The sequence below is a fragment of the Gekko japonicus genome, unplaced genomic scaffold (genome assembly GCF_001447785.1).
Source record: "Gekko japonicus isolate JY-2015 unplaced genomic scaffold, Gekko_japonicus_V1.1 scaffold603, whole genome shotgun sequence".
NCBI classification, from domain to species: domain Eukaryota; kingdom Metazoa; phylum Chordata; class Lepidosauria; order Squamata; family Gekkonidae; genus Gekko; species Gekko japonicus.
This window is the reverse complement of record NW_015169192.1, coordinates 408491-428923: the sequence shown is the minus strand read 5'-3', so window position 1 is coordinate 428923 and position 20433 is coordinate 408491. Positions and strand designations below refer to the sequence as shown.

The 20433-nt window shown below is 44.3% G+C and overlaps 1 protein-coding gene across 3 annotated transcripts in view; it reads right to left on the bottom strand.

The window, feature by feature from the left end:
• KLHL13 (kelch like family member 13) overlaps positions 1-20433 on the bottom strand; it is a 71357-nt gene that overhangs the window by 27630 nt on the left and 23294 nt on the right. The window contains exon 1 of one of the 3 annotated variants that reach the window (XM_015416259.1): positions 5601-5804. The exons of the other annotated variants lie outside the window; for them this stretch is intronic. Coding sequence (XP_015271745.1) covers positions 5601-5698 — 98 coding nt within the window. The 5' untranslated portion in view covers positions 5699-5804. Of the gene's footprint in view, positions 1-5600; positions 5805-20433 lie in introns of those variants that run through there. 3 annotated transcript variants of the gene reach the window in all.

Sequence of the window (20433 nt, the reverse complement as noted above, 5' to 3'; positions counted from 1 at the left end):
CCCAGTTTCCCATAAAGATGGTTCCACTTGCTCCCAGGCAAACTCTCCCTGCTTATCTTCATCTCAGCAGACAGATATGAAAGGGAAATGCAATAAGGCTAAGTGATACTAGAAGCAATACAACATGGAAGAAGGCAGACCAAAAAACCCTTTCCTAATAAAATTTAGCTTCAGCATACAGACTTTCCTTTGTAAGCTTTATCCCACAGACCAATCTGTAACATCTCCCCAGGAATTTTTCATGCACCTTTATCAAGAACCCCCTCAGAATCCGATTTAAAGGGGTGCAAGGTAGCACCCCGATCATAAACACACACACTGGTCTCAGGGGAAATTGCTTGCAAAAGAAGTGTGTTCACGCTGTGGGTTTTCAGGTGGCCTTGGGTGCTACACAGAAGCCAAGATAGCAGATGTTCAAGTGATACATTCATCTCCTCCCCATAGCTGCACTCGGAGCTCACACTTCCTAACATAGGGAAGATGCAGAAGCTTCCCTTTCAGAGGTTCCATCAGAAGAGTGAAAAGCAGATGCTCATGTCACTTCTACATCCACTATTAGTGCTTCTAGGAAGCATCTGAAGTGGCTCCTGGTTACTTTCAACCGCTGCCAGGTCCCTTTGATCTGCCCTAACAGTATTCTGAAATATTTCCCTGTTCTACTGAATAGGGGGCTTCTGGGACTCTGAATTTTGATCCAGGACAGACCTCATCTCCCACTAGGATGCCCAAGATGCAAATGAGAAAAAGCATGCATGTATTCCACTTATCCACCAAAGGCACAGCATGAAAACAGACAAGATGTAGCCCAGGCTGGAGCTCTTTCCTTTCTACCTCCCAAAGATGTGTCAAAGCTAAATTCTCATTTCAGTTTATATTTAGTGACTTGGAGTAGGGAGAGCTGGACCACAAGAAAAGATTTAGGGCATGGAAGGCAGCACTGCATCTCACCTGTGTATTAAATGGAGTTTCTGTGCACGGTTTAAAAACACTGTGGTACTAGGATCGTCAAGATTTGAATTTCATGGCTTCTTTGAGCCAAGATGAGTATTTTCTTTTCAGTATAGTTCCAATGCTACTGGACCTGCCCTTGATGTCTAACAATACTGCACAACTCTGCAAGACAACCGGGGTAAGGCAGAAGCAATATTCACAAATCAGAGCACAAAAGATTGTCTAATATGCAGGCAGTGTGCTATTCTAAGACACCTTGGTGGGGCCCAAGAGCAGAAGAACTAGCTTTAAGTACTCCCTCCTCCACCTTCTGGTCAGCTGCCTCAATGGCACAGGGAGTGAAAGAGCTGTAGTGTGACTTATGGAGTCTCCAAGTCGAGATGCACAACACCATGTCAACCTGTAGACTTGGCATAGATAAAGTGTCAAGCGGCAACTCCATTGCTGGACTCAAGGTCAACACACCCATTTAAAGACTCTAGGACCATCCCCAATCCTGCCACCTCTACATCTCTGGATGGCCCCCCATCATATTAATCTATCACATTCTTTGCCTATAAAGAGATCAGAGTGGCAAACATGATTCTCCCCTCCCCTTCTACCTCTGCAAGATAGACTGAGAGTGACTGGTCCAAGGTCACCCAGTAAGCTTTTGCGACACAGTGAATTTGAACCTGGTTTCCTTAGCCCTAGTTGGGCACAAACCACTGCTACTGACAATTGGCACCTAATTTACTCTCTGCATCTAAAGGAAAAGCTAAACTGCATTTTTCCTTAGGAAGTGTTGGTCTCTTCTCTCCAGAAGTCCATATACCTTTCGTATATGCTTGGATTCCAAGGACATCTCCTTTGATTATGGTCTCCAAGGTTTGGTGTAGTGGTTAAGTGCGCGGACTCTAATCTGGGAGAACTGGGTTTGATTCCCCACTCCTCCACTTGCACCTGGCTGGATGACCTTGGGCAAGCCATAGTTCTGATAAGAGCTGTTCTTGAAAAAGAGCAGTTTCTGTCAAGAGCACTCTCAGCCCCACCTACCTCACAGGGTGTCTGTTGTGGGGAAGGGAAAGGAGTTTGTAAGCCGCTCTGAGACTCCTTTGGGTAGAGAAGGGCAGGGTATAAATCCAATCTCTTCTTCTTCATATGCTTGGCAAATCTTACCAGGCACTTACACACTCTTGGACACTTCTCCACAGAGGTTGTCATCACAGGATGGCAACCTTGCTTGAGTCTGCCTCATTTGTTTAGTGGTGTTCTCCCCTCTGAGAATGTCGTTTTAACTCATGTAATATGACTAAGGTGGTCTTAAGCTACAGCACATGCCTCAAAGGCCCATCAAGGTGCAGAATCTACACTACTCCTCAGCTGAGGGAGAGCTATTTTGGCCCACCGTAGCAGTATCAAAGCTAGGTGGAAAAAGAAACTCTGCACTCTTCTGTGGGAAAGCCTCAGGACAGACTTGTCAGTTCTGGGAGATCTAAGTAGGCAAATCCAGCCCTGCCTAAAGTTCAGCTGACCCATCAGACTGCAGAGCTCACACCCTCCCCCCCCACCCATTCCCCACTATTTCTGTTGCCCAACATTTAACCTGCACCCAATTTTAGAGTGAGTCAGATAAGAAACACTCAACAGCAGTCCACACAATGTCGTCTTCACATAGTAGCCAGCCATTCTTTGTGATAGTCACCAAGGAATCAAGCACATGCAGAAGGCTTGGGAAAGAAGGTGGTTTTTTCCTCATATGACTGAGGTTTGGAGAAGGAAACAGCAGGATATATGCCTCCCAGTGCGTACCCAAGCATAGATGGGGCTCCACAGAAGGGAACAGAGTGCTACTGGACATGCTGACTGCCAATAAGCACATTTATGGATGTTCAGTGTTGTCCCAAGCCACTGAACAAGCCCATATCGCAATAAAAACTGTTTACTGGACAAAGAAAGAAAGAAACCTGCTTTCTTGTTAACAGAACCTCTAAGATCTGAAGTCCAACTCACATGTAGACAGTTGCTCACAAGACATCTGCTCTGTACATACGTCCCACAAGTTAAGTCCAGCAGAGGACATTTACAACAATGTTATCTTTTTCTTCTCATGTGAGTTAACGATTACCTACAGGATCCTCTAAACTCTGAAGATCTTGGACTTCCACCAAATCCTTGAGCAAGTTGCCCAGAGTGGAACCAATCTTTTGTTCCAAGCATGAGCTATATAGTCAGTGTGTTAAGAAACACTGAGCTTTTACAGTCTCCAATCAGTCTAACAAATGGATTTCACAAGGAAGTTGACCTGGAGGCAAAGTGTACAGAGTTATATTGACCTTAGCAATCAACAAGAGTGCTTCATCTGTGTTAACCCTTTTACCACGAGGCACATGTATACATTTGTAAGTAAGAAAAATTAGATGTCCGCTTCTATAAAGCGAAGCAGGAAAATGTTACACACCTTCTCTGTGATACTGTGAGTTGTTAGAGGTGGGCGGCAAAGAACAGGTGTTCACATTTCTCTGCTGTAATTTTAGAAGCGAGAGAACATTAAGACTAACAGAAATGTGATAGAGAACAGAAATCTCACCAAAGCACATATGCTTTGAACGCATTAAGACAACAAGTGTTCCAGTCCCAAATCATGATATGTTACTAAACCTAGAAGGAGACCACCATCGACTCTAAAACCCAAGTATTACTACTGGTGGCCCCTTGTACTAAATCAGTTAGGACAGACAGCACTAGGTTTACAAATCTATGGTCTTTCAATAAACCTATTGTGGAAGATATTCTACAATGTTTTTTAACCCACAACTTTAGAAACACATTAAATTTTCCACCCTGATTGTGTATGTTCTCAAAGTGTATTTTAATCCTATATGAGCAGCATTTCAGCAGCTAGTTTATTATGGACATAGTATATTCATGGGTTCATAACTGACCCTATCCCAAGGGCTCAAGGTGGATAGCGGCAAATTCACATGAAAAGGTACACCCAGTATGTGCAGATAAAACAAACCAACCCCACATCTTGTAGAAGGCTAAGTCAGTTATAGCCTGGAGCTTAACATGCAGCATGTTCAACAGAACCAACATTTGCACAGCCTTTTACGTAATCCTTTATATAATGTTAGAACTACACCTCAGCATCTTGCTTTTACAAGCTAAGGACAAATGAATACATGCCAGTTTGACTTCAAAAATAATGGTACCACCACCTACTTTTCTACTAAAGCTGTGGTCTGCCTTCTTCAGGGGGTGCACACGCTTGGTGTGCTGCTGTATGTAAGCAGGGCACTGCATCAACCATACCTAACTCTGTTTTAAATAAAAGGCATTTTTAACATACTGCTAGCCACAGAAAACCATGCTAGCAGTTTTTTGTTTTCCTGTGTTGTGGCAGGTAGATCAGATTAGCCCGGAGCAGAGTGTCACTTCAGCCAGAGATGGTAAAAATCCACATCAATGCTGATCACTATGCAATATTTGGTCTTCTCAGCAACTACTTGAAATTCCTCGGCATGGAGCTGGTTTTTCCTCCCACATTTCATCGCTGTACAATTTTGCTTTAAGATTCAGATCTGTAAGTACCACTGTGACCCTTTTTAAAAGCTCCAAACTCAAATGCTTTGGGGGGGAAAACAGTTTTCAGCACATGTATTACACCAACATCAATTTATTCATGCATATTTTAAAAAAATTACTAGTGTAATATGGAAATAATGTATTTTCTACCAAAATGTTGGTTTAGGGACAACAAGCCCACAACAAAAGCAATATGTATACTGATCAAAGTGCCACATTCCATTCATACGATTCCTGAGGGGAGCCGTGTACGACAAGACTGAAAGCATATTTCATGTTTTACAGATCTGAAGGCCACAGAAGCTGTTCCTATCTGTCTCACTGGCTAACGAGTTAACTTCTACTGCATTCATTCTTGGCACACCATGTGCTATGGTCAATGCCAGTCACAAATCTAGAACTATTATCTGAAAACGCTACCATTACTTTTTTAAAAACAGAAAATGCTAAGTTAATCAACCCTTCTCCAATAAGGCAATATTTAGTTTTTGACTACTGCTTCGAGACATTCCACAATGACTGAATAGTTAAGAGTGAGACACTGCAATCAAAGCAAGACTAAATCAATATTTTACGATGCCACACACACAAGCACACTAATATGGAAAAGGACACCAGGGTAAGCATCACTTATGCATCTGCTTGTGGAATACAAGAGCTATAAAAAGGAAGTGCTGTGTGGTGGTGATTCCAACATGTTCATCTAAGATCTGCATTAAAGACCATGACCGGACAAACTTTGATAACGTGCACTAAAAAAAAAATTGTGGATGGGGCCATATCCATACAATTTCTTGGCATTTTCAATAAAGAAACGATTCAACACATCATCCATCATGGGGGAGGAAAGGGAGGGGGGGAAATGGAAACTGACAATAAAAGACAGGTTACGATTCAGAAATTCTAAAAAGGGAGAGAAACGCAAGGTTAAAAATAAAAAAATTCTGAGACCAATGTCACAGCAGAGAATACAGCACCACAAAAAAGCATCATCAAGTCTCACAAAAGAGCGCCCATGGGAGGGGGGGAGATAATCTCAACAAACAAAGCCCACCTTAGGTACCCTCAGATCTCTCACTTACATGTATGCTGGAGAAAGTGGCGATGACCTGGATGTTTTAAGCACAGGAACTGGGAATTTCCAGATAGCAGGAGAACTCGTTTTCCATTTCAATGGCATGTTGGTCACCACGATACTACAATAACAGCAAACAGCGTTTCCATAACAGACTACCAACTCGAACTTCCATTCCAGTCACACGCTACTGGCCCAGCGGAGGCTGCTGCTAGGAACGAGACCAGCCAGCCTGCCAATGACCTTAAGCCAAAGCTTCCAGACTGGGAAAGGGGGCAGCCAGGCATCTCCTTTTAAACCCAGCCGTCCCCTAAAGCAGTAAGACGATTCTATGGCTCCAACTCACCAATAGTGCCACCTCGTTAGAGAAGTGTTGACTGCAGTATATGTTCAAAAAAAGCAAGCAAGGGAGAGAGAGAGACGAGAGGGAGAGAGACGAGAGGGAGGGAGAGGGACTGCACTGTGCAAGCCACCACAATGCAGCTTTATTCTATAAAAAGATTGCCTCTTTTTTCCCACCCACCCCCCTGAAGAATGAGCCTGTAATGCTATTGTCTACCTTCAGAGTCACATTACAGCACTGTACTACATTCTGTACCTATTAACCTGGTTTCTGACCAATGGTAGCAGGAAAAAAGAAGAAGAAGGAAGAGGGGTGGGAGTGGAGGGTTCCACATAATGAAAACGAAGCAACGTACCTACTCAGAATACACTTGTCATCCTCTGAACATTCTTCGTTTGAGCTGCAACAATACCAGCGAGAGAGAAATCTCAGCATAGCCCTGGGCCACACGGCTGAGAGAAATCAGTGACCAAAGACAGCCGCTTCCGAGCAAGCCAAAGAATATAAGAATGCCATCATGAGAAAAAGGGTCTATTGCAAAAACCCCCACAAAATTATAATTTAAAAAAATTAAAAAGGAAAGGGGGGGGGACAGAGAGAGGGAAACAGTCTTTTCTAATCCATAGTCAGAGTGACCGAAAGTAAGAACAAGGATACATTTCTGCAGATCCCTGCATGTTCTTCTAAACAGCTTCGGATTCAAGGCGTTCTCATTTTTCCTACCCTTGACTTCCCGGCGAGATGAGCAGAAATCTCATGCATTTTACAATACGCTCTGGGAACATGAATATCGCTCTCCTGTCTGCAACGGGGAAACCAAGAGCAATGTGCAGCTAATAACCGTCCTTGCAGGGATCCGATCAACAATCAAATAGAGCAGCCCCCCCCTCCTCCCCAAGAGCTCACAAATTGCCTGAAGTCCTGACGAAGCAGCCGGGCACACGCAGGTGTCCGTCACAGCCCCCACTCTGTCCGTTCATCCCCCCCACCCCCAGCTCTGTGGTCTGTTTGGTGGTGACCTCCAGGGGCAGGCAGGCAGCCACCAGAAATGCATCTGTGCGCTTTTGATTTTAGGGGAGCACTTGAAAGAAAAATAGCATCTATAAAGATGACTCCACACTGAGAATTTATGCAAGAGGAAAATACATGCTAGTGAGGAATTTTCCCTCGAAGCCTAGGGACACCTTGAATAACTGATGTAAGTGGTCCATCCCTTTTAGAGGTATAAGTATTCACACACTGGCATGGTAGGTTTGACTAACAGACTCCAATATTGATTTTTATGGACTGGAGAGCAGGCTTCTCTCACTGTGGCAGGGTGCCACCAAAGCAGGCTTCTTTTCAGCAGCGCGGCTGAATGTCTCCTCGGAGAATAATCTAAATATAATGAAAAAGGCACCAATCGAGTGCCTTTTATTTAATCACTGCTATTTTTGCTCAGCTTCATTTACAGTTCAAGAGGGGGGAAGAAAAGCATAAAACCAAAGTGGCACCTTATATGTATTTTGTTTTCAGTTCTCCAGCTGCATGGAAAACTGTAGCTGTAGGCTGAAATCCAAGATCTCTGGGCAAGCCCTATACCGGCATGCAGCCCTGAACTGAAAGATGTTCAGCTGTCCCCGATTTACACTCATGCTGGGAGAAATGACACCCATCAGTTAAGCAGGTAAGATGCCCTCCCATACAGCGCTTTGAGAAAAATGGTTAGCAGCACATCCCACAGCCGGGGGGGGGGGGGCTGATATACAAGCTATACATAAATCCATGAAACCATCCCTGGTCTTTAAATCTTGGTTAAAAAACCCTGAAACCTTGTGAAACTCAAAGAGATCTGGTTTTGCTGCTGCTGATGTTGTTGCTAGCCATTCAGTCGTATTCAGCACCGCCTCACATTTATTGCAGGTAAAAGCTACACATTCATGTGCCATGGGATGCCTACTTTGGCTGTGCACTACCAACAGTTAGTGAGCATGTCTCATTTGCATAGATAGCCTGCCCCTCCCTTCCCCAAACCCCTTTGCATTCTACAGCTGAGCACCATGGGCTCAACTTACGCTGTACAACATTACATAATCTTTGTTGCCTCTGTGCCAGAGCTCAGGCATTCTTCATGCATCAAAAATCAAGGTTAATGAATCGCTTTTTTAAAAAAAAAAACCACACACACACAACCAAATCAGTCAGAAGATGGCTTCTGTCTCTACTGTACCCACCGGGGCTGCTGAAGGGCAAAGAGGATGTCTGCTGTTCAAGCTACAGTACTACCTGGTTGGCACAAGCAGCCTGGAGATTTGCGGTTTGGAAGTAACAGGACTTGATCATTCTACTAAGTGTCTGTGCTTAAAAAACCCCAGTAATTTCGAGAACTCCCATCAGTGTCAGTCTGGCTCGGCCAGTGGAAGCTGCCACATACAGTGCCCAGCTGATCCCCTGGCTCCCAGAGAAACACAGCAAGGCTACAGGAGGTGCGATGAGAGCAGCCCCATCACCAAGCACCAAGAGCTCCTCCGTGCCAGCCACAGACTCTGACCCCTCAAAGGCACTACAGCGCAAAACGCCATCCTGCAGCCCCATCGGCTGCATGGCCCTGCTTTGTTCTTTGCCTGGAGGCTCATTGGCCCCATCCATTGCTGAATGAAGCCGCTGCTATTTTCACCAAAGAGGACCAATTTCAGCGTTGCTGTTCCAGTAACTCTGGAGCGACCCATCAATTCCGTTCTCTCTCCAAAAGAGACCTGAGCTAGCCCTCCGTGCACTACTGGTGCAGAAACTATTAATAAAGACATACAGCCGACTGAAGCAGAGACTGACAAGGAAGCCACTGCAGATACAAAAATAAATACGTGAATAACTAGGCTTGGAGGAGAGGAAATACTCCCTCCTCCTCTTACACAATGGCAGGGCAATGCATGCTGCCTGGCGTCCTCTTTCCACTGTTATTTTTCACTGAGGAGCGACATGGACTGAACGATCCCAGCATTACAGAGGACTAAAGAAGCAGCGACAGGTCTGCTGTAACTAGTCACTACGCAGAGAAGCAGGAGGCTAAGGTTTCTCCAAAGGAGACTGTGGGGATTCTCTTCAGTTTGACAAGCCCTTTGGCTCACTTCTCTGAGCCACCTAAATTATTTTACTAGATGACTGGCAGTTGTGTATTAAGTTACTTGATAGTCAAGGAGCTTCAGTTTGCACAGCTCTGATATAAGGATAATTCTTTAAGCCAGGCAAAGCCACTGACAGCCCAGTGTATAAAGTGTCAAGTGTGGATGTGGGAGGACCAGGGTCAGCCCCCCCACACACACACTCTTCTGTGACGCTCACTGGATGGCCTAGGCAAGCCACATTTGTTCAGCCTAGACTGCCTGTCAGTTGCTGAGAAAAACCATTTAGTGCTGGGAATAGCGGTCCCTGTCTGAATATGAAATTGCTTGGCGGGGCATTTCATTTGCCAACATGTAAATAAGGTGATGGTAGAGGTGAAAAGTGGGATTAATATAGCAGGGCTCTTCTTTCTCAGTGCTGAGTTCACCCATTTAGTGCTGGGAATAGCGGTCCCTGTATGAATATGACATTGCTTGTCATATTTCATTTGCCAACATGTAAATAAGGTGATGGTAGACTGAATATGAAATTGCTTGGCGGGGCATTTCATTTGCCAACATGTAAATAAGGTGATGGTAGAGGTGAAAAGTGGGATTAATATAGCAGGGCTCTTCTTTCTCAGTGCTGAGTTCACACGTGTCAAAGGCTTTCTTGCCAGCATAGCACAGCAGCTAAGAGAATACACTGTGACCTTGGAGGCAGCTAGTTCGTATCTCTGCCACTGATTCACCAGGTGGCTTTCGGCAAACCACTCGCTCTCAACCTCAGTCCCCCATCGGCAATACAAGACAGTAACACAGGAGTACCTTACAAAGCTGCTGCAAGGACACTTTTGTAAATCACCTTGAACATGGAAAGGACTGCATAGGTGTTTCTACTCTGTGATATGATTCTGACACGCAGCAGGAAGACAGACTAGATGGTCTCTCATCTCCCTCTCAGCCTTGTGATCCGATACAGAAATGAAAGGCTCCAGTATATCAGCTCAAGCAGCTGCTGGCTCATTTTTCTCCTGGGAGGCACTCAGAACAGATGGTGGGCTGCGTTTTCTACATGGCGCCACATCCTTCTACCATTCTTCCACACACACCCCATATGAACTGGTGATGAAGACAGAGCAGTGCAACACTGGCCCGAACATTTGTCATCTGCATCTGCCAGGGAAAAGAAATTGTCATAACTGATCTGAAAGCGCTGGTGCCAAACTGATCCAAATGTGTCCTGCAGTACCTAGCAGCTGAAGTCCTAGAGATCAAGGGTCACTAATTAATGACTGAAAGAATATTCAAGGGTATTCACAGATGGAGACTGACGGAAGAGGAAAGTGACCACAATCAGAACTAGTGATACATGGTTTTCTATGGCTCACAAAGATCACACTTTGCACTGTTTGCTGACACCTCTTGCATGTCTACATGGCAAAGCAAAAGATGCCCAGAAAGGGCAGTGTGGGGGGTTCAAACCCCTTAAGCACCCTATACCTTAGCAGCCAACTTGCCTCATTTGACCTTTATGTGATGAACCACCAAAATGAGAACACAGGAATGAGACTGCCCATACAAAATGTTTAAGAACTGTGACTGAGACTCTGAATCCAATAAGTTAAAGAAGACACTTTGGTGATGTGCAGCATTACAACAGCCCATAACCCCTGCTAGAATCTTTACCTACAGCAACCCAGGACAACTGCATCTGTGCCCTGCTGCGTTTTAGTTACCTTTCCATTCCACTCAGAGCTCTTGGGCACCATCAACCCACATTTTTTTCTCCTAAGCCTGTTAAGGTAATGTAAGCCAAAGGCGAAACTGGTTGCAAAGCTTGGAACCGATTTCAAATTTTAAAATTCTTCCGCGTTTCTGAACATGGCAAGCTTATATCTGAGCTACTTCAAAAAGAGTTGCTTTAACATCTGGGAAAATGCCATGCAAACAGCCTGAAAGTCCTGCCCATCAAAGGCATGAAACCTATGTGTGATCTTCACTTAAGAAGAAGGGGATGGTCTCAAGACACAGGCCAAGAACTAAGCTGTAGATTTTGTTTCACAACCAGGGTCACTGAGCACTTCACAGTAATTAGCACAGAAGGAATTCCTTCCCCTTCCTCATCTCATATATTATTTATCTACCTTCGCATGTACACGGGGGCTGGGGAAATCTGTCAGAAGTCATGCCATCTTAAAATATATATATAGGTTAAGTTAGATTCAATTAATACTTTCTAGAGCATAGCAAAACAAAATCGGTAACTATTTAGTGTTCCAGGGTACATTTGTCATCTCAAACGCAAGTTAAACATCAAACACATTAAATTCAGCTCAATTCTTAAACTACACACACAAATCCACACACAATTTAGGTTCATCTTTGGTTTTTCTTTGGTGGCAGCAGGAGAGGGGAAATATGAGAAACACCTTGTCACTTGTTGGAGCTCTCCGATTCACTCCCATCCAGGTTGCTGGCTTGTTTGTCTTTCCAAATCATTTGGAAAGTTCACTGCAGTATCAAGCTTGTTAATCAAGCTGATTAACACTTGGAATTCACTGCCACAGGAAGTGGTGGCGGCTACAAGCATGGACGGCTTCAAAAGGGAATTAGATAAGCATATGGAGCAGAGGTCCATCAGTGGCTATTAGCCACAAGGTATAGATAGAGACTCTGGGGCAAGTGATGCTCTGTCATCTTGGTGCTTGGGGGGGTCAACAGTGGGAGGGCTTCTAATGTCCTGGCCCCACTGGTGGACCTCCTGATGGCACTGGTATTTCTGGCCACTGTGTGATACAGAGTGTTGGACTGGATGGGCCTTTGGCCTGATCCAACATTGGCATCTCTTATGTTCTTACGTCCTTATGTCCCCAAAGTGTAGACAGGTCCATCAGGCATACAGGCAAAAACAGTGTTGAGTTCTCAATGTAGGGATTCCATGCATTTGCATAGCAAGCAACTGACAAAAATACCTAATCCAAGGCCACTATTTTATTAGGCCAGCCTGAAAAGAGAAAACACCAATCCCTCTGCAGACACAATAGTCCACAGGCAAAGAAATTCCATTGACGAGAACATGCCTTGGACACATTCCTGCACATCAGAGCTTGCCCAAACTACTGTGTAGCTCACTAATCAAGAAGCAGATGGAGGGCACTCTCAATGCATTGGGGTTTCTTAGTACACTTGCTAGCCAAGAGTAAATTAGGAATGCGACTCATAATTATAGCACCAAATAAAACATGAAACATTCAGAACCCACAACAAGCTTCCCCTGAGTGGCTCCATATTAAATGTGGAAACATTCGATAGTACAACACTGCTGAAGCTAAGAGGCAGAAACCAAGGAAAAAGCTGTGCACAAAGACGCTGAAATTACAAATTGCTAATGTATTAATAAAACAAATCAAAAAGGTACAGACATCCTATATGTATAAACAAATTTTAAAGGTCCTAAATAAAGTACGTGAAAACATTAAACTGCTCCAATAGTAGTATAAACTCTTCCAGTGGTGGCTGGTGTAAATATTATAATGACAGTCCAACAAAGGTGCCAGATATTGGTAACTTCGTTTTGATATTCTTTCTCAAGAAACAGCAAACTATTACATGTTTTATAAACATCTTAGATGCATCAAAGGTTTCCTACACACAGAGTATACAATTCATATATATGGACAGCCAGTCAAAATTTTCTTCTGGGAAACTACTCCAAAACATCAACAAGCTGGTATTGCTAAGAGGCAGGCAGGGGGCAACATGGTCAATATACAAGACACAGACTACTTAAAGGAGCCATATAAAACAAAGTTTTGGACTCAAAACTCTTTCCATGGCACACTTCTGGGCCAGTGATGTAAGCATTAGCTATTCCCCCCCCCCAACCAAAAAGGGAGTGTCAATTTCAAAGCCGTTCCAGTCATATTATCCAAAGGATGCTTGGAAGGTCAGAGGGTTAAGCTTGGGGATCAAGAAAGCATTCAAGCCCACTATTGTGTAGCCATTTGGAACAACACAGCCTTCGGTGCCTTGAATTCTCAGCATAATGCTGAAGCTAAAAATCATAAAGTACTCTGATCAGGAATTAAACGAGAAACACAATATTTGGGCTTTCCAAGGGGGGGGGGAGGGAACCAGGTGTTTCAACTAAGCTAGCCCTTTGGTAACCAAGCTTTAAACTTCACGTTTTGAAACATGATGTTTGGTTTCATCTTATCAAGTCAACAGGAGTTAAATGGGTGATAAAGGTGAAGGAGAGCCACAGGACAGCTCCCTAAATAATGATTGAAGAATTTCAGTAGCAAGGACTGCTGTCACATACAGTGGCACCAGGTGGTGGTGGTGGGGAGTTTAAAGATAGGATTTGGGGGCAGATCCAGAAAATTAGGCAATGCTTACTCAAAATCAGCAATGCCACCTTCTGGCAGCGAAGCAAACAGATTAACATCATGTTCAGTGCTCATCACTCCCATTTTCTGGACAGGCTGCAACATGTAATGGAGCTGGAAAAAGAGGAACATGAAAGTAACATCTGACTTTATCACTTTAAAAACATCTGACCTGGTGCACATGAGTTATTATTATTAGTTATTATTTTCTACATTCAGTTGCCCAAGAATACATGCAACAAAACATAGATATCTTGGCACAGGGGCTTGTTGGGGGGGGGGGGGGTGAACAGGAATCCAGCCCAGTCCAACAGGAAAGGAAATTGCAAGACCTCCAGTTTTGCAAGAAAGCAGTCAGGCATCCATCCAAGGGTTTCCTTTACAGGCAGTAAGAAATATCTTTATTCATATTTTATAGCCTGCTTTTCTCTCCACTGTACCCAAAGAAGTTTACAACACTGCTCTCCTCTCCTCCATTTTATCCTCACAACCACCTCCCTGTGATATAGGTTAGGATGAGAGAGGGCCAAGGTCACGCAGCAGTTTCTATGGCAGAGCAGGGACTCAAACCCCTTTCTCCCAGGTTTTAATCCAACAACCTGTACATCGCTATACCACACTAGCTCTCAGAAAAGGATTCCTTCGCACAGGACATCTTGTCCACTTACGGTGCAGTACGTAGCTCCTGCTGTTCTGAATTGCGCCACGCTGTAATGGAAGATTTAATAACAAGAAAACAAAAATACACACAGATCTTGCATGTTAGCATTACACTCTTCCTCGAAGCACCTCTGCCACCTCAGACAAATTTCACGGGGGGGGGGGGACACATACCCTTCAAACATGCTGAAAGCAAATTAAAGCTTTAAAAGAAACACAAGAGATCGCATCCCACAGGCAACCATCTCTCAGGCACCCTCTCCTCAGTAACAACTCATTTTTGCTGCTAACACAACACCAATCAGCAACTCCTCTCCCCAAAAAGCGCTTCAGGTGATGTTATCCAACCGACAGGCAAGCCAGAGCCCTTGAGGCCTGAACATCAATCTGGCAGGTAAATGAAAGAGTAGGTGGCAAATTAAAAAGTGTAATTATTCAAGCCTCTGCAGAGCTTTAACTGGGGCTAACCAGGGTGGAGATCTCTGGGCTTGGCTTTGTGGGGGGGAAAGCCATCTTCGAGCCAGGATCATGGTGTGGGGGAGAGAGACACCAGAAGTGGAGATAACAGCAACCCTGAGAAGTTCTGCTACAGGGTTGTAAGGTTCCAACTGAAAAGCCACAGAAATAAGCAGACACACAAACGTTCACACAAACACTGAGCAGCACGACTGCTGCTTGCGATGACACCTGCCTGATATCCATTCTGCATGCTCATTTCACAATCACGCCTCGCGCACGTTTCTCTCATCATGAGGTCGCCTTTCACAAAGTGGTCACTTGGTGCTTATTAGAATTTAGCTTAAGAGGGGGCTGTTTCCTTCAAGCTTCAGTTAAAAGAAAAAGATATACCATTTCCTTCAAGGGACATCTTCAGCTGCGCAGTAAGCTCATTTACATGTAGTTAACCACAGCAGAGCCAGGGAACCAGTTAAGCGGATTGAGAAAACTTAACTGGCTGCTGGACTTATGAGAAGTGTGCCAAGTTCTCACAACCCCTGCGATACTTCCAGAATTAGCTGAACTCCGTTCCTTTGGGTAAATAACTATACATGAAGTGTAGGGGAAAAGATGCTGGGGGTGTGTGTTAATAATAAACATCAGGTAGTGACCCACTGGAGAGGGGAAAGATCCCCCATGCCTGTTCCCGGTTTGGTCTGCTAGTCCCTGGATGTTATACAAGACAGAGAATTCCCTCATCACAACACTCTTCATCATGAGAAGCCATCCTAAGTGTTATTATTACTAAGTGAATTATTACTATGTCAACAGTTAAGTCACAGATCACAGACTAACGTTATCTCTACAACAACCCCCACACACACCTGGATAGCACATCACATCTGGAAAGCTAAACAGGGTTGGCCCTGTGTCAGCTAGCTGCCATGCTTTCTTTGTTTTCTTTCGTCCCTGACGTTTGCACAGCCGCACTTGCTTGCTTTGCTTACCTACCGTGGGTAACATAAGGGAGGCGCTCTTTTCCCCTTGCGAACTGGTTCAGCCGGACAGCGTTATCAGTATAACCTTGAAGGGAAGGGAGGGCTTAGATTCCACTACGGGTGTGAATATTTCTGCTCTCAAGGGATTGGGGTGAGTCTCCTGTTCATGATGTAATACCCCGCCGGGAGAATTCCCGCACGCTTGCTTGGATTTCATTTGCTTAGCTAGATGCAGCATCAGAGTATATGTATGGAGTCCCTTGCACTAATCGTTATTCCTGACAATGTACCTGTACCACTTGGCAACAGACCAGTATTCCAATAAAACATAGCCTTTTCAGGAGAGTGTGTTTGGACCGGCTTGCTGCTGACCCCGACACCCTGGCTCGTACCTGGATGGGAGACCACCAATGAAGTCCAGGATTGGTACGTAGAGGCAGGCAATGGCCAACTATCCCTGAACCTCTCTTGCCTTGAAAACCCTATGGGGTTGCCATAAGTCAGCTGTGACTTGACGCACTTTCCACTACCACCACTGCAACACCTGTATCTTATTGTTTCTGGGCAATCTGGGCAATCTGATTTAAGTCTGCATTCCTCATTATGCAAGCCATCAACTATTTTCTATTGCCAAGCTGCATTGCTCTGCATACTGCTGTTCCTGTAGGTAAACTACTACCATATAATCACAGCTTTGTAAAAAGTGTTTTTCTGTACTCCTGGGTTATAAGGATTTGGAATCTCAGAAACCAGAAAAGTGAATTTAAAAAGCTTTAAAAGTTAATCTTAGGTCTTTTACAGTGCCATCCTAGGCAGAGTTCCACACTCTGAGCTGGCCTTGGCCAGGAGGGCAAGATAAAAACAATTAAGAACAACAACAACAACAATGTATATTGAAGTCAATTGGTTTAGAACAGTCCTCTGCTTAGGACTGTGCTGTTACACTGCTATTACACAGACTTCTGACCAAAACATACTTTGGACTGTAGTGGTAAGGCATCTGACTCAGTTTCTAAATTCTTTATGTTCAGTCATTATGCTAGCACATAGTTTAGGCTATTTAATTATGATCTGGTGCAATACCTCAACTGACAAAGCTCCACAGACCACCGTCCGCACCTAAGGAGGGGAAGTGCTGCACTGAAGGGGGAAAAACAAAAGCAAGCAGCTCTAAGCCATGGTGGTTTTGAAGCACAAAGCAGGAAGCTCTAAAATATGGTTAAGACAAACCATAAGAACATAAGAAGAGCCCTGCTGGATCAGACCAATAGTCCACCTAGCCCTCTCTCATACAGTGGTCAACCAGTTCCTCTGGATGGCCAAGAACAGGGAATAGAGGCCGAGGCCTTCCCCTGATGTTGCCTCTTGGCTCTGGGATTCAGAGAATTAGTACCCATGAATGTGGAGGTTCCCCTTAGTCACCATGGCTAGTAGCCATTGATAGATTCATGGAGGATAAGTGTATCTAATCCCCTTTTAAAGCTGTTCATTCCTGTGGCCATCGCTACATCCTCTGGCAGCGAATTCCACATTTTAATCACTCTCTGTATAAAGTTGTATTTTCTTTTGTCTTCCCTGAGCTTATTGTCCATCAGCTTTTCTACATTCAGTTGCCCGAGTTCTGGTATTTTGGGAGGGAGAAAAAGTTCTCTCGGTCAGCACTTGCCACCCCATGCATAATTTTATGAACCTCTATCATGGCCCCCCTTAGTCATCTCTTTTCTAAACTGGTGGCGGTGGCGGCTCCTATCTGGTGGAATGAGCTCCCAGAAGAGATCAGGGCTCTGCGGGACCTAGCACAGTTCCGCAGAGCCTGCAAGACGGAGCTCTTCCGGCAGGCTTTTGAATAGGAGCCGCCGCCACCATTGTACCACCAACGCCCCATGATTTCTGTATATGGCCATCATGATGCGGGCATCTTGGGTGAGAATGGGACGTTTTAGGGGACGGCCATCTTGCTTTTAGAAATCTTAACTTCAGAATGGGTTTAGAGGAGCACCAAAATTGTTTATTAACTGTGATGTACTTTTAACATTTTGTACTGTTCTATTGTTTTATTGGCGATATGCCTTGTAAGCCGCCCTGAGCCTCCGGGGAGGGCGAGATAGAAATGTAAATAATAAATAAAATAAATAATAAATAAACTGAAAAGGTCCCAAACTCTCCAGCCTTCCCTCGTAGGGAAGGTGCTCCGACCCCCTAATCATCTTGGTTGCCTTCTTCTGTACTTTTTCCAGCTTTGCAATGTCTTCTTTTGAGATATGGTGACCAGAACTGTACACAGTATTCCAAATGAGGCTGCACCATAGATCTATACAGGGGCATTACAATATTGGCTGTTTTATTCTCAATCCCTTTCCTAATAATCCCCTAACAAAGAGTTTGCCTTTTTCACTACTGCAGCACACTGGGTTGACGCTTTCATTGAGCTATCCACTATGATCCCAAGATCTTTCCCCTTCTCAGTCTCAGCAAGTTCAGACCCCATTAGCCTACACTTGAAGTTGGGATTTTTGTCCCAATGTGCATCACCTTACACTTACAAACACTGAACTTCATTTGCCACAGTGTCACCCACTCACTCAGTGTGTGGATGTCCTCTTGGAGCTCTTCACAGTCAGCCTTGGTTTTCACCATCCTGAATAATTTTGTGTCACCTGCAAGCTTGGCCACTACACTATTCACCCCCAGTTCCAAATCATTCAGGAATAAATTAAATAGCACCAGCCCCAATACAGATCCTTGTGGAACCCCACTGCTTACTTCCCCTCCTTTGTGAGAACCGTCCATAGTTTGGCCTCTCAAGTGTTTTGCCAAAACTCAGCCCCAGCAGTCATTATTTCCCTTATTAAACACATCAAACTGGTGCAGAGCCTAAACAGCCTATTTTGTGGATGCTGCTGCCTCTTTCTTGTCTTTGGATCTACCATACTGTCTTCGGATCTACCATACTGTCTTCGGCCAAAATAATGAACTGAGTGGACACATACATTCCAGACAAGATCTTAATTAAAATGGTTTTGAAACTGTCTGAGGACACAATTTTTTTAAACAGATATTGACGTTAAGATGTCTGAAAGAAAAAAGAACCACGACGCTCTTCTCACACTGGCCGATCTGTTTATGGTGTGTGTGTGTGTGTAGAATAGGATGCTGCTGGCTGCTCCTTCCATGGCAAAACCTCACAGGGTTGCATCATTCAGATTGATTCACACATGGCTGGGACTTTGGTAAAATGATCTCCCTCTGGCCTTTGTTTTTACCACACAGAATGAGGATTTACTCAGCTGGCTCATGATATAAGCTGCTAGACCACAAGGTGGAGTTGACCTCTCCCAGCTTCTCCACTCACAGGCTTCAACATGCTGCCACCAGCCAGCCATTAAGAGAGTTACAGTCTGAGAGTCAAATATCAGACTGTCTTTAAGAAATCAGAACCTCCTCAATACAGCTACCATGGGAGGATAGGGAAAAGCACTGGAAATGTCACAAATACTACCAACTAAGCATGTGCTTTCTGCTTGTCTCTTATACTTTGATAAACATGAGCCAAGCATGAGGCTTTTTTGTGGTGGCAAAGACTGAATTATTCCAGTTTCAGAAAAAGAATGGTTTATCTCACAGAATATATGCAAACAATGGATAAATGAGTAAATGCAAACAGTAAACAGTAAAAAAGCAAAAGACAACATCTGAGCAAAGGAAGAAATCAATTAGGTATAAATGCAACCTACTTTCCCTTGATCTAAAACTAATATCTGAGATATTAGAAAGAAGGAGAAATAGTTCAGTAGATTAAGGTTTGATTTTCAGGCACAGGACATACCAAGATTTACTTTTTCCCTCTCTCCTCAAGTCTTCCTGAAGCATTTTTTTTGCTTATTTTATTTACAGCCTGCCTTTCTCAGCGACACTCAGAATCAAATTATATGATGTAAAGCAATAAAATCAAATAGCATAAGATCTAATAAGCAATGCAATAGGGCCAGGATTGCAAAAAAATAGAAGCATCGGACATTCTATGTGGAAAACGGAATTACAAAAGTAGAAAGCAATGTAGGGTAACTCATACAACATACAGTTAACATACGGCATACACAATGGCATAAACTACAATCCCGTTCTCTTTATAAGTGGCTCCATGGAACATTCCATTATACTACTGCCTTTGTAAAAATGCCATTCCGAACAGTTTTGTTTTACATAGTTTGCATAATGCCAGAAGTGTGGGGGCCTTCCTTACCTCCTCAGGCAGGCCATTCTGTCAGGTTGTGGCCACAACAGAAAAAGAATGTCAGCGGGCTGCTAGTGATCTCACCCACTCACTCAGATGAGTAAAGCTATCATGGCAGAGCATAGAAGGGGAGGCCTGTAGATATGAGGGTCCAAGGCCACAAAAGGCTTTGTATGTGATAACCAGTTCCCTGAACCCAGTAACTGACAGGTAACCAATGGAGTAACATGCATACTCTGCCTAGCTCCCACAAATAATTGGGTTGCGGGATTCCAAGTTAGCCTTTTAAGGGCAGACCCACGGTCGGGGGCAAAACATCTTCTGGTCGTTCCAGCCCCGAGGGATGTTAAATATGCTGCAACTAGGGCCAGGGCTTTTTCAGTGGCGGCTCCTATCTGGTGGAACGAGCTCCCGGAGGAGATCAGGGCCCTGCGGGACCTTATGCAGTTCCGCAGGGCCTGCAAGACTGAGCTCTTCCGCCAGGCTTTCGAGTAGGAGCCGCCACCGTCACTGTACCACCATCACGTTGCCATCTCTGGCGATGCGAACTGGCCTTGGGAATGAAGAACAGACAGAGTGCAGACCAATCAAGAAGAGACAGTAGAACCTCTGAAATATTGTATTGAAGTCCCCGTCTTGGATGATATATTGTTGTGAGCACCGATTTTAAATGTATAATGTAATCTGATTGTTTTA